Source organism: Amblyomma americanum, chromosome 1 (genome assembly GCF_052857255.1).
Source record: "Amblyomma americanum isolate KBUSLIRL-KWMA chromosome 1, ASM5285725v1, whole genome shotgun sequence".
Classification (NCBI taxonomy): domain Eukaryota; kingdom Metazoa; phylum Arthropoda; class Arachnida; order Ixodida; family Ixodidae; genus Amblyomma; species Amblyomma americanum.
Genome location: NC_135497.1, coordinates 538,183,510 through 538,196,735, shown reverse-complemented (window position 1 = coordinate 538,196,735; position 13,226 = coordinate 538,183,510). Strand labels below are relative to the sequence as shown.

At 45.7% G+C, this 13,226-nt stretch overlaps 1 protein-coding gene and 1 pseudogene across 3 annotated transcripts; one reads left to right on the top strand and one right to left on the bottom strand.

The window, feature by feature from the left end:
- Nucleotides 1-1,412: 1,412 nt before the first annotated feature.
- LOC144107769 (uncharacterized) lies at nt 1,413-4,686 on the bottom strand (annotated as a pseudogene). The gene is made up of 2 exons (XR_013309376.1): nt 4,549-4,686; nt 1,413-3,965 (listed from the first exon to the last, which is right to left on the bottom strand). The product of XR_013309376.1 is annotated as an uncharacterized LOC144107769 (transcript).
- Nucleotides 4,687-9,905: 5,219 nt separating this feature from the next.
- On the top strand, nt 9,906-11,584 carry Vti1a (Vesicle transport through interaction with t-SNAREs 1a). Of its 2 annotated transcripts, none has more exons than XM_077651033.1 (7): nt 9,906-10,060; nt 10,144-10,202; nt 10,267-10,377; nt 10,472-10,555; nt 10,636-10,720; nt 10,790-10,860; nt 11,011-11,584. In XM_077651033.1, the coding sequence occupies exons 1-7, from the start codon at nt 9,967-9,969 to the stop codon at nt 11,167-11,169; spliced, it is 663 nt and encodes a 220-aa protein (XP_077507159.1). In that variant the 5' UTR covers nt 9,906-9,966; the 3' UTR covers nt 11,170-11,584. The 2 variants fall into 2 exon arrangements, with proteins under 2 accessions (XP_077507159.1, XP_077507158.1); XM_077651032.1 differs by having other exon boundaries at nt 10,469-10,555.
- Nucleotides 11,585-13,226: the final 1,642 nt, after the last annotated feature.

Below are 13,226 nucleotides of genomic sequence, written 5' to 3'. Positions count from 1 at the left end.
AACGCGCCATGCGGTTCCGCCTCTAGGCTGGTGTTTGCTTCGTCAGCCCTGTCCAGGCGTGGACCTAATACGCAGCATTTGCACGTAAAATTTGCGCCTTCGGCTTCCTCTACAGATTCGAACCGCGTTTCTTTCAGATTCATCAACGTCTCACACTCCTTGCATTTAACCTTCAGTTGCTTGACCATCTTAGCAGCACTCTATTATTCCTACCACAAAATGCTAGGGAAGAAAAAAAACCACTTGCAACCACGTGCTCAAATAAAATTCTGCCTACCGCTAAAGCCAATCACCTATAAAGGAATACTAACTACCTATCTTCTACTATAGCTAAAGGAATACTAACTACCTGGCTCACAAGTGAGCCCTGCAGATCTATAGCTGTCAGCCGTAAAAGGCCCGGCCGTTAGGTCACTGACCTGCTCTTTCGCGAGCACTTCACCTAACTAGCAAAGATCTAAAACTAGCCTAAATCTAAGCTCTCAAAATATTAAAGGAAATAACTCATTGATTTGTCGTAGTCACGCGCTCTCGCAGTCGTCCGTCCGTCAGGTCCCGGTCACCACGCGTAATCCGAAGAGCACCGAGACAAGCGCCCGCACCGCAAGGCTGTCAACTGTCAACAATCACACCTGCTAGCTGCAGCGCCTAGGGTGCCTGGATGCGCGCCCTCGCCCCCGCTCCGTTCAGGGTGAGGACAACCGCGTCGTCTGCTACGGCGTCCGCCATTGCATAGCCCTCTCTCAGGGAGCGCGCTGCAAGCATACGACTATGCCCCTAGTTTCTCGCCCGCGTGCACGTTTCGTGCTGATAAAATTACTTGAAGAGGGGGCAGGACAAAACAATAGACCAAGGAAGCTAACTTTTTCATGGTACAGTTTTGCTCAACCCATGCTGCGACATGATATCGTTCACGAATCAGCGTGTTTTGCTTCGAAACACAGTGCAGTAGTTGTTCGCTTAGAAAGTATGCGACGTGAATCGCTCTGTTCTCGCGGTATGGCAGATGCTGTAGTTCACTGATTTTTACTGGCGTGGTGTGAGCTTCTCTTTAGCCTATGCGAGCTCTAGGTGTTGCACCTTCCCAAGGCAAGGCGGGCTGACAAAATTTTATTTTTGCTAAACTGTCATTATGGTACATAAATTAAGATATGAACTTCAATTGCTGAAAGAATGAATGGAAGTAACCTAATGAACGAAAACTCTGGCATTTATGTAAGACTTGGGGAATAAATTTAAGCAGCGAATTTCACACTAGCTTCGAATACACAGTTTAAAACAGACACGTTGAACACACCGAGCAAACTTTTGAAGGATTTTATTCGGATGCTGTTGTAGTATGAAGGGGAAAATGAGCTCTGCAGCGTAAAAATACAAGGTAATACACTACAGAACACAATTAAAAATGCAGGTCGAGATGGTATTGAAGAAAGGAGCAAAAAAAAATACCACTGTTACTAAGGTAATATGAAAGGGGATATGTTGCGGCGATGTACAGGGCACTGCAGGGCAATTTCAGAGTTCACGGCAGGCTTGCTCCTGCACATGTCTTACTTGCGTTTCCACTGACTTTTCTTGCTCCAACCTTACGAAGGTGTATGCGCAGCCGTAGCCGTGCGTAGCTTGAGATCAGCATCTTCTGGACGGCTTCCTTGTGCTGCTCGCAAGTTTCGAGATTGGGTCGCAACATTTTGTTCAGATATGCAGTTACGACCTGCACTGGCGATTTCATGGTGAGCGCGTTATCCGTCCAAGTGGTGATTCCCCTGAAATGCTCCTCACAAGACTGTAGAGTGCTCATGACTGCATTGCTCGGATAGTGAAGGTTGTTGCCATCGCAAACATATTCCTTGAGCGCAGTTAAATATGCATGCTCGCTGCTGCTGGACCCCAAGACTGCGGCCTTGCACTGGCCACACGAGTTAACCGCTTTGATGATGCTTTTTACCAGAAAGCCACCAATGTGAAACAGGATGGCACAATCAGCTGATGATAGCGCCTCAATGAAAGGTATTTCCGCGTCGTCAATGTCTTCCACTTCGGCTTCGGTGTGCTCCTTCAGGCCTTTCGACAGCATGTCAACAAGGTATTGGCCATCGTCGACTTCATAGTTCGTTGTCGTTGGTGTGTGCAAAAACTGACTCACGCAAATAAGCTTCAACGCACACTTCATATCATACGCATTCGGAACCGGCTTCCTTATGCGTACGACAGAAAATAGGTTTTCGAGGCAGTTCTGCAGAATCCTGCTAGTTATAAAAACTTATAGCCTTCGCTCTTTAGGAGAGTATCGTGAACTCGAACAACGACTGTTGTTGATATTACGAGGCCTGCTTGAGACGGTTTCCACTGAGGCGTGCTACCTGCTTTCATACCTTGAAAGGTTTCAAGCGCCAACATAAGTGTGCCGATGGCTGAATGGTATTTCTCCATGTTTTCAAGGCTTAGAGCGGTTGATGGGTGTCGTGAAGACATAATTGTGTACCACTTAGATACCAGTTCGAGGAACCATGCGGTAGTCTCCGCTTCTGGACCCAGAATTTGATGCCTCACCAAATGTCGGATTGCGGCAGGAGCCTCCCTGAAGAACTGCACAGCTACTCCCACTTTCATTTTGGTGAAGTGACCCCCAGTAACATGCGCCTCTGAGAGCTTTGGCGCGACTTTTAGCTCTTTGTCACGGTCGTACTCTACTACAGCACGTACATGACCCATTCTTACTTCGTTAGATGACAAGCCATGTTGACATACAGTTGCATCACTAAGAGTAAAAACAGATGAATTCAGAAGCTGGCCCCTGATATTCTTCAGCACGTGTGCTGCGTCCGCAGTAAAAAATAGCTCTTTACCTTCAAGGAAAGGATGTTGTATTGAGCAAAGTGTTTGAGAATTTCTGTGACTCGTAAATCCAAGATCTCGCCACATCGCCCGGTTTGAAGCTCCCATGTCCGAAGTCACGACGCGGATTCTCAGAGAAATGTTGGCACAAAGTTCAACAATCTGCAGAACGCACTCCTTGAGGGTCGGACCATCTACGTGACTACCAGTGAAATGGTATGCAATTACTTGCTTCCATCTCTGAGTTAGGCCGCCCACCATGAATACCAGGGCATGGCGAGCAGGCTCATCTGGCTTTAGAGGCAAGGTTTTCCCCCCATACACAGCGTCTCCAGCCCGATCGAGCTCATATCATTGAGCGATCTCCATTTCATCGAGGAATAAGGCACAGTCTTTCTCGACATCCTGCATGCCTTCTGCTTTCCTCTTTAGCAATTCAACCACCTCAGTTAGGATCCCCGGCGTAAAACTCAGGCCTTGGAGGTGACGCGCAAGAGTCCTATTGGATGGAAGTGGGTATCCGAGTTTCCTGATTGTTTCGTAAGCCCAGGTCCCGCATGAGAATTTTATCTGCAGTGCTTGCCGGATTGTTTTTGGTGACCATGTGTTGCCTTGGTTGCTATTTCGAGAAAGTGCTTCCACTTGATCTTTGTTCAAGAATTTCACGTGCTTTCCAAGATTTTCTAAATTACGCTCTAGCTTTTGCACCTTTTTTTTAAGGCATTGAATTGTTGCATTTGCCTTGCTGTGCGCGTCACGGAGTTGATTGTACTTCCTCTTCATATCTGCGAGTTGCTTATTTAGCTCTGCGTGCGAGATATTAGCAGATTGTAGATCATCTTCTCCAGACAGTGCAGCAGGGGACCAACCTTGCATTCGTTGCGCATTGCTTCCATCACTTGGCGAATGGCTGAGGCTGCCTGCTTCTGGGCAGCAGTCCTCTTCTAGAGGCAGATCGATGTTGCTGGTCAGTAACCCCGAGGCTGGATCCTTGCTTTTATCCCATGAGACTCCAGCTGTTACAGAAGCATCATCTTCACACGGCGGCACGCTTTCTCCTTCACATGCCCCAGATGGCACCGGAGGTCCCATCCTTTCTTTTGGTGGCTTCCTTTTCTGGGGCAAAGCTGCAATAACAAAACAAAATAAGTTGGTGGTACAAACAAGAATGGCCGTTGTCGTAATTAGATCTATGCAAGCGATTGCAAGCTCGAATGCATTAGTGCCGGTGAAGTTCTTCAAAATAATGCAGAGGCGAGTATTTGGTGCATGCAACGATGATACGAATTATTGGCGGTACTTACCGCGAAAGGGAAACACAGTTGGTACAGCATTTGGTTTCCGCTTTTTCCAGCCGTCGGCACGATTTTGCTCGAAGTTGTTCTCTTCAAAGTTGACCTGCAGGCAATGTCACAACCACAAAAAAAAGCGTGAAGCTTGTAATACCTTTATAAAGGAGCGAAACCGGGAGCATCAACGCATAATTTTTTAAGCGCTGGACTTACGTCTAATGCGTTTTAGAACCATATAAAAATGCTGGCATCGTACAGTTTGATGATGAAGGCACGGAACACTGGCTCGTGTCACATGGCAGTATTTCTACTGCTTCTGAGCACACTTTTGCACACTACAAAATGATGGACTCCGAGCACGGTTATTACGTGCACGGCAGTATGTTTTAAATACAAAAGCGAAGCTCATAATACTCACATTGCACACGCATGATCCCTTCGTCGGCTGCCACTTATCACGCTTGACTTTTGCGATCCACAGAAGTCTTCTCTTCGGCTCTGTAGGAAAGTGATACATCTTCCAGCCATTTCTAGAATGGTTGGTGCATAACGGCACGCAGCATCCAGGCATTCCGTGCCGAAAACCACGGCCAGGCGGACGCGCGAAGTTCACACGTGCTGGCTCCGTGGAGAGTGGGCTAGGCAATGGCGGACAGCGGCTACGAAAACCGGTCGAGGCGGCAACAGGTCCTTCAAAGAATGTCCCCACCCTGAACGGAGAGGGGGCGAGGCGCTCATCCAGGCACCCTAGCAGCGCCGTACTCGCAGCGCCGCCGTGCGGCAGACGCGAGCGGTGGCGCTGCCGGCGGCCGACGGCCTGGCACAGAAAGTATAGAGGAGGCACTGAACTGGCTGAACCAAGACCTACTGAACTAGAGACCTGCACATTTGGCGGGGTCCTATGGGACTGCGTGCGCCAACTTTCGTTAACTTTTGGCCGCTGAGGGCGCTCGGTTGACCTGTGTGTTTCTGGAAACATCTAAATGCAATGAGTAATAAGACTAGGTATAACAAAGGTTTATTGTTACAGATGAGGGTATTCAACTAGAAGGGGATGAAGCAATAAAACACATAGGAACAAAGATGACAGAAAAATTTACAGAAAGGAACGTTGTGCATAATCTATCGAAGGAGGATAGACCGGTTACAGCAATAGCTTCACTTGAGCAAGGATAGTGGGAAAGGGCAGAGAAGAAGGTTACTAGTGGCACATCAACAGGACCAGATGGTATCCCGATTATTTTGATAAAGAAGCTAGGACCAAAATCCAAGAAAACATTAATACATACAGGTAGTGAACAAAATGAGAGTGGATGAGAAAGTCCCTGATGAATGGCGAATAAGTAGAATTAACGTGATATATAAGGGAAAGGGGGACAAAGCAGACGTAAGTAACTATCGCCCCATAAAAGTGACATCTATGGTTTACAGGGTGGTGATGCAGATTATAAAGGACAGACTGCAGGCTTGGGTGGAGAACGAGGGGGTGCTAGGGGAACTACAAAATGGGTTCCGGAAACAAAGGAGGTTGGAGGACGATCTATTTTCATTGACGCAGTGTATAGAGATTGCTGAAAAGGAACACAGGCCCCTATGGCTAGCATTTCTGGATATTAGGGGAGCCTATGACAATGTTATTCAGGAGTATTTGTGGGACATACTGGGCACATTGGATGTGGAAGATGGAGTAATTAATCTTTTAAAAGATATATATAAAGGTAACAGAGTGCTCATAAAATGGAAAAAAATGTATCAGGGCCTATAGAGATACAGCGGGGGCTTAGGCAAGGATGCCCTCTATCCCCTTTGTTGTTCATGTTGTACCTGCAAGGGTTGGAGACCAAGCTAGAGGGGAGCGGACTAGGCTTCAACCTTTCTTTTTTCAAGCAAGAGGAATGGATTAAACAGTCATTACCGGGACTAATATACGCGGATGATATAGTGCTAATGGCTGACAACAAGGAAGACTTGCAGAAGTTGATAGACGTATGCGGTACAGAGGGATATAGATTAGGTTTCAAGTATAGTAAGGAAAAATCTGCAGTCATGACATTTAATGAAGAGGGCAGCGAGCATAGAATACAGAAGTTCATGCTAGAGGTAGTGGATGAGTACAAGTATCTTGGGGTGTGGATAAATAACAGTGCTGAGTATCTGACAGAGCATGAAAAATATGTAATGAATAAAGCTAGTAGGAATGCAGATGTCATGAAAAATAGGGCACTGTGGAATTACAATAGGTACGAAGTGGTAAGAGGGATCTGGAAAGGGGTGATGGTCCCTAGCCTGACTTTCGGTAATGCGGTCTTGTGCATGAGACCAGAAGTTCAAGCAAGGTTAGAAATTAAACGGGAAGTAGGGAGGTTAGCTTTGGGAGCACATGGCAATACACCAAATCAGGGGGTACAGGGTGATATGGGATGGGCGTCTTTCGAGAGCAGAGAGGCTAGCAGTAAGATAGCAATTGAGGAACGATTGAGAAAAATGGGGGAAAAGCAGTGGGCTAGGATAGTTTTCAGATACCTGTATACAAAGAATGTTGACACGAAATGGTGAAAGCGAACTAGAAAATTAACAAGCAAATATCTGGACAGCAGTAAGGGGGCAAATCAGCAATTATCGGTTAAGAAAAAGGTTAAATAAACAGAGAGAGCTCTGTGGAAAACAGGAATGCTGACGAAATCGGCACTGGGAACATACCGGACCTTTAAACAGGAAATTGCCAAAGAAAATATCTATGATAATTGTAGGGGAAGCTCTTTGTTGTTTGAGGCCAGGACTGGAGTTTTGCGGACTAAGACGTATAGAGTCAGGTACCACGAGATAGACACGTTGTGCATTGCGTGCGGAGAGGAGGAGGAAACGGCTGAACACTTGATACTTTTCTGTAAAGGGCTTCACCCCACAGTGGAAAGCAGCGGGGCTGATTTACCCAAGGCATTGGGGTTTAAGGATAGTGATAGGAAAGTAGATTTTAAGTGGGTAGAAGTAACCAAGCGCAGGTTATACGATTGGTGGCTAAAAGCAAGACAGGAGTAAAATTTCACAAGACATGGCTAGGTGGCTTGAGCTACCGCCCGATTTAAATGGTTCAGCCGTATTCATCCATCCATCCATCCATGGTCTATTACATTCTTCTCGGCAGCTGAGAAAAATGTGTTCTATATAACGTGCACAAATTGGCTTGAAATTTGCAAGAGATAGAAAACACAGAGAGGTATCCGCACTGCACAAGTTTAAAACCATGCAACCAGCAGGGAGCAACATATCCGAAGGAAACTTACAATCTCTCTGGTACATTCCAGTACTGCCGTAATTCAACAGGATAGATAAGCGGGCGAGTTGGTGATACATAATGCAAAAAAAACAGCGCGAACAAACGGGGACTAGACGAAGAATACACAGGAACAAGCGCTGACTCTCAACTAAAGTTTAAAGATTAAACTTTAGTTGAGAGTCAGCGCTTGTTCCTGTGTATTCTTCGTCTAGTCCCCGTTTGTTCGCGCTGTTTTTTTTTGCATTTTCTGCCGTAATTATTTTAAAATGTCTTGCACGCGCTAAGACGTTTTCTGAGTGCTTCATGTCGCCGCTTTATCCTTTCTTTCACCCTGTCCCTCCACCCCAACCCGAGCTTTCCCCCTTCGGTCTACTTTTTTGTTTGCTCTCTTTGTTTACTTTCTCGTTCTACTTTTTCCTTATGCCCTGAAGCTCTTGCTGTAATTTCTCAGGAACCCTTGACTTCCGCAATCCTTCCCCTTCCTTTCGCGATTTCTCTATTCTCGCCCCCATTCTCTCTTTTTCCTCTAATTCATTTTTTCCCCCGCACTTTGCTCTGCCATGCTGCTTCATTTATTCATCAGTGTCTTACTTTCCGGCGTCCGACTCCCAACACGGGGTGGGGCTGTTGTTGTGCTTTTATTATTATGGTTTTTATTATTTTATTCTGATTTGCTTTTGCGTTTAAGGTTTTGACTGTTTTTGCGTCGAATGCATGACACTGCTTTTGCTACGATTGAGTGACACTTCTATTGCTAAGATTTTGTTTGGTTTATCTTTCTATTATAACCTAGTGCTTTGTGCAATCTTTACATAAGCTAGGGGTTTAAGCGAATTGTAGATAAGCCTTCTGCGTTTTGTTTTTAATCTTGTAATTTGCATAATACTTAATTGTTACTGGTGTGTGAGCGATAGAACGGTGAATGAGGGTTATAAATGTGCCTCTTTTGTTCCAATAAACAGTTGGTAGTGTGCGCATGTGTTGTCTTTTTCTTCCTTCGGTTGTCTTCATTGCGGCGAAGTTTTTTCAGTCATGCATCAACTCGCGCCCCACAGCTGGCCGTCATTAAGTGACAGCGTACTTTTGCGTGGCGCACTCTGTGCTGCTCGCAGACGTCAAGCTGAACGAAACAATTCCCAGCACTGTTTGAAAGGAGTGTTTGTCTTACCCATCTGCTGAAAGCACAGATCCGAGCTTGGAGAGTAACGCCGGGTGTGCTATAAACGCGCATTCAAAGTTGGCGCTGCAGGTGGTACGGAGATTCTGGGGCCGTTATATTTTGACGGCAGCAGCAAAGCGGCGCTTCACAAACTTCAGTTTCGGTTTCGGCTGTCTTTTTTTTTTTTGCTACCACGGCTTGTTTGCACTAGAACAAACTGCGATTTGAAATAAAATAAAAATAGACACAAATTGTTCGTTCAGGGGGATTCGAACCCTCGTCTTCCGCGTGGGAAGCGAGTTCACTAACCACTACGCCACGCAGCGCGCTGGTTCTGCCGTTCTTAAAAAGGCACCTAGGGAAGAATAACGTTCGCAGCGATCCTAGCGGAAATTACCCTCTTTTCGCCTCAATTTTGATACACAGGCGACATAGGCGTTTGACACACTCTATCTTCTAGTAAAGTGACCTAGAACTAATATTCTAGTACACTTTACTTCTAGTTCACTCTAATCGCGTGGTACCTGACTCTACCGCAAAACTCCCGTCCTGGCCTCAAACAACAAAGAGCTTCCCCTACAATTATCATAGATATTTTCTGTGCTGATTTCGTCAGCATCCCTGTTTTCCACAGAGCTCTCTCTGTTTCTTTAACCTTTTTAATCGATAATTGCTAAAAAAAGGGGAAAAAAGGTTAATTGCTGATATTTGCGAGTGCAAGACATACACTGTGTTGTGCCCTGGACCGCCTCGATCCTCGCCCATTAATAGAGCAAGCGATCCTCGGTCCGTGGCCACAGCAGTCAACTGCCCTCAAGGCATAAAACACACTCTTTGCCTACTTGAGTGCGACTGGATTGAGTGACAAATTGTGACAGCGTTGCGCCTTTCCCCCCTTCTCTCTTCCTCCTTTCAGTCCCATAATTCCTCTTCCCCAGTGCAGGGTAGCCCACCGGAACCCCTTTCTGGTTAACATTCCTGCCTTTCCCTTCTCCTCTTTAACTATCTATAATTGCTGATTTGCCCTCCTACTACTGTCCAGATATTTGCTTGTCAATTTTCTAGTTCGCTTTCTCGGATGGATGGATGGGTGGATGGATACGGCTGAACCGTTTAAGTCGGGCGGTGGCTCAAGCCACCGAGCCATGACTTGTGAAATTTTACTCTTCTCTTGATTTTAGCCACCAATCGAATAACCTTCGGCGTGGCTCATCTTTTAGCGCAGCCTAGCGGCCAGTCTGCGCAATTGCGAGGTGACGTCGGGGCCCATTGAAACCAAACAGGCATGTTCTTCAGGAGGCATTGCCTTTTTGCACAGGTCATGTGACCATGACGCTGTTTCCTCAGATCGTCAGACCTGTCAGTCATTTGTGACGTCATCGTATGTTGGCATTCTGAAAATGGCGACGCTAATGGAAACGTTCGAGCAGCAGTATGCATCGTTAACAGCTGATATCACGTCAAAATCGAGCCGAATACTGAATCTGCCTCCAGGTGAGTGCTGCCACGCGTCCCGAGATTTATTTCGTTAGAACGCAGGGATTGGCTGTCGTACTGAACCGCGCGACGTCTTGCAGATGAAAAGACTGCGATGGTCGCCGAAGTTGAGAGACATCTGGAAGAAGCTAATGAGCTTGTAAGTTCTTGCAGATGTTGTGATTGTGGGCTGAAGCTTACAGTTTGTTTTTTCTCATTGCTAGCTGGAACAGATGGAGCTTGAAGTGCGTACGCTGTCTGTCGGCGCTCGACCTAAGTATCAAAACAGGGTCAAGAGTTATCAGGCGGAACTCGCACGATTACGGAAAGAATTTGTAAGCAGCTACGTCTTCTTTGAATGCCTAGTTTTAACAGTGGTACCCGATTTTCAGTTGTTTTAACCACGCTTATCCGGCTTACTTTCAGCAGAGAGCTAGGGTAGCCTTCAGCGACGAGCTCAAGTATCGAGAGGAACTCTTGTCAAACGACGACAACTGTGCGACCGACGATCAGGTTGGGCCTCATTTTTGTTGCCGTGTTTTGTGTGGATTAGCGAACTGCGTTAAAAAGAGTCCTTTTTATGAACGGAATAGAGGCAATGGTTGCTGGACAACACCGAAAGGATGGAAAGATCGACGAGGCTTTTGAAAGGAGGCTACAAGCTGGCGCTTGAAACAGGTGTGCGAGAGAATATTTGGCTCGCCGCGAACTCATCGTTCCCGCACTAGAACCGGGTTGTCTTTGCAGAGAAAGTTGGAGCCGCTATACTGTCCGACCTCAGCTCGCAGCGAGAGACAATAACCAGGGCTCGGGAAAAGGTATTATTGGCCTTTCACACCCGGAAATGCATTGACATTCCCAGTGCATATGTTTTTATTTCACGCCTTTATGGTTACAAGCAATGCAGTTGAAAGCGATTTACGCTAGTTTAAATACTCATTTTTTTTTTACTTTGCTGTTCTGTGCAGGTCAAAGAGACCGACTACGACATCGGGAAGAGTTCCCATGTACTGAGCGGGATGATGCGTCGAGCTATGCAGAACAGAGCAGTCCTCTATCTGGTTGCAACTCTTGTTCTAGTCACCATAGTGTTTGGGATTTATTACACGGTTCGAAGGCATGTGTGACTGAACATTGCTTGTCTTCTGTGTGGTGCCAGTGATGAGTGTGCATGCCTATCAGACGAGGTCCAAGTGTGAGCATTTAATTTTGCCTTTGCCATGTGTAAGCACTGTTGTTGAAAGATCACTTGCAACATTGTCTGCTTTGGGAACAGGGAGCATTTCAGTTTGCCTTTGCAGATAGTCCAGAACACCTTTTTAGTTGCACTTGGCACAGGTGTTCACATTCTGAAAGCCAACTGTACTAGCATAAAGCATTCACTGAAATGATGGCTTCCTCTTTTGATGCAAAATCTGTTTGTGGAAAACTTGTCGATGTTCTAAGTAGCAAAGCTTTTTTTTTGTGCTTGCAGGAAGCTTCGTGCTGTGTTTTGATTCATTGTATATACAGTGCAACTTATTAAAGGTCAAGTGTGTTTAACATTTTGTGCTTTTTAGTCTACCTGAGCTAGGTTTTTCATCAGCAAATTTATTTCATTATGAAGCAGCAGTGCCCCATCATTTACTACATTGAATTGGAATTTAGTGTGCAAGGTAATGTTATACCATCTTTCATGCTATAGAGTATTAATCAGTGCAGAATTTGTTGTACCCTGTTAAGCGATGGAACAGTTTTTTTGATAGAAGTCATTCATATCGTGCTATGTGTGTACTGTGCACTGGCAAAAAGGCATATTGCATTCAAATGTAATCTGCCTTTGTGTATTCTAGCCTACTAAAGATCTGACCACTTGTCCTGTGTGCAACGGTCATTTGAACGAACGATCCTTGCACATTGTATGTGGAGTTACAGTACACTTGTTCTTACATAGCTGCTACATTGGGTGTACAGACAAAGGTGCAGCTATGCAGTTTTGGTGGTGCAAGTTACACAAGAGTGTTGATGGAAACGGCTGAACAGTGCTCACAGATAGGATGGAAGAAAAGAACACAGGACCAACTGAGCCCTCTTCTTGAATACAAAGAGTGTATTTTAAGTTCTGCCTCCTTAACCGCAAACGTGCCGCAGTGGTGACTCAGGTTATGGTGCCCGGCTGCTTGCCCCAAAGACGTGGGTTCGATCCCGGTTGCAGCGGTCTCATTTTGATGGAGGAGAAATGCTAGAGGCCTATATATTGTGCGATGTTGGTGCACGCTAAAAAACCCCAGATTGTCTAAATTAACCGCAGGCCTCCACTACAGCATCTCTTGTAGCCAGGGTTTCTTTGGGACGACAAATTTCATAAATGATGGGATCATCCATAAAATGATGGATTTAGAGGGACACTGAGGGCAACTGTGTAAAATGTTTGTTCACAGTAAAATAGATTCTGTGACTATTTCTGGGTGCATCTATGTGTTTTCGGCAGCAAAAGACTCTGTGTGTTACTGAAAAAATTCATTAAAAATATTCTTTACTTAATTAAAATTAAATCTATAGCAACATATTAGCTGTGGCTTAACTATTGTTGAATGTGGTTTGAGAGCGAAAGCTGTGGTGTGTCGGGCAGCTAGATGTGGCTTGGCGTCTAATGTTGAGTGTGTTCCGGACAACTGCCAGAACCGGAGCTCAACGTAAGTGACTGAGTCTTCATACCCATCCATGTCGACGCCTTAGGTGCCTTTTCAACGCACCGATTGACATTTTGCTAAGTCACCTGACTTACATTGCATTATACCATATATGACTTGATCCGTTCACCCATTGTTATTCTTGCATTTCGCTAAATTCTTTTCAAGGCCAAGCTGAAGGTCACTTCACGTGTTTAGCACTTGTAGCTATCCGTTACTATAGCAACATACACATCAATATATTGTGTTATTATCTAGTGCTACTTAAGTAGCCTACACATCCCCTTTCCGATGATGCGTTACATGTGGACATTCTTATGTTATAATGGTTAGCCACACTAACTAGTACACGCCTATATACTATCGTAGTGTAGTCATCCAGTGAGATTAGCGCAGCGACCACCTGTTTCTAGACTCGGATCCAGGTGCTAGGGACGCTGTTGCTAACCACCTGCTACTCCATTCCAGGCTCCGGAAACATGTAGCGAAACTGGTTCGGACTGGCATAGTAG

Excerpts from the sequence above, each read along its gene's own strand:
- Vti1a (XM_077651032.1), top strand. The coding sequence starts at position 9,967 with ATGGCGACGCTAATGGAAACGTTCGAGCAGCAGTATGCATCGTTAACA. Across the intron at positions 10,061-10,143 it reads AATACTGAATCTGCCTCCAG|ATGAAAAGACTGCGATGGTC; the intron begins GTGAGTGCTGCC and ends GACGTCTTGCAG. Across the intron at positions 10,556-10,635 it reads ACTGTGCGACCGACGATCAG|AGGCAATGGTTGCTGGACAA; the intron begins GTTGGGCCTCAT and ends TGAACGGAATAG.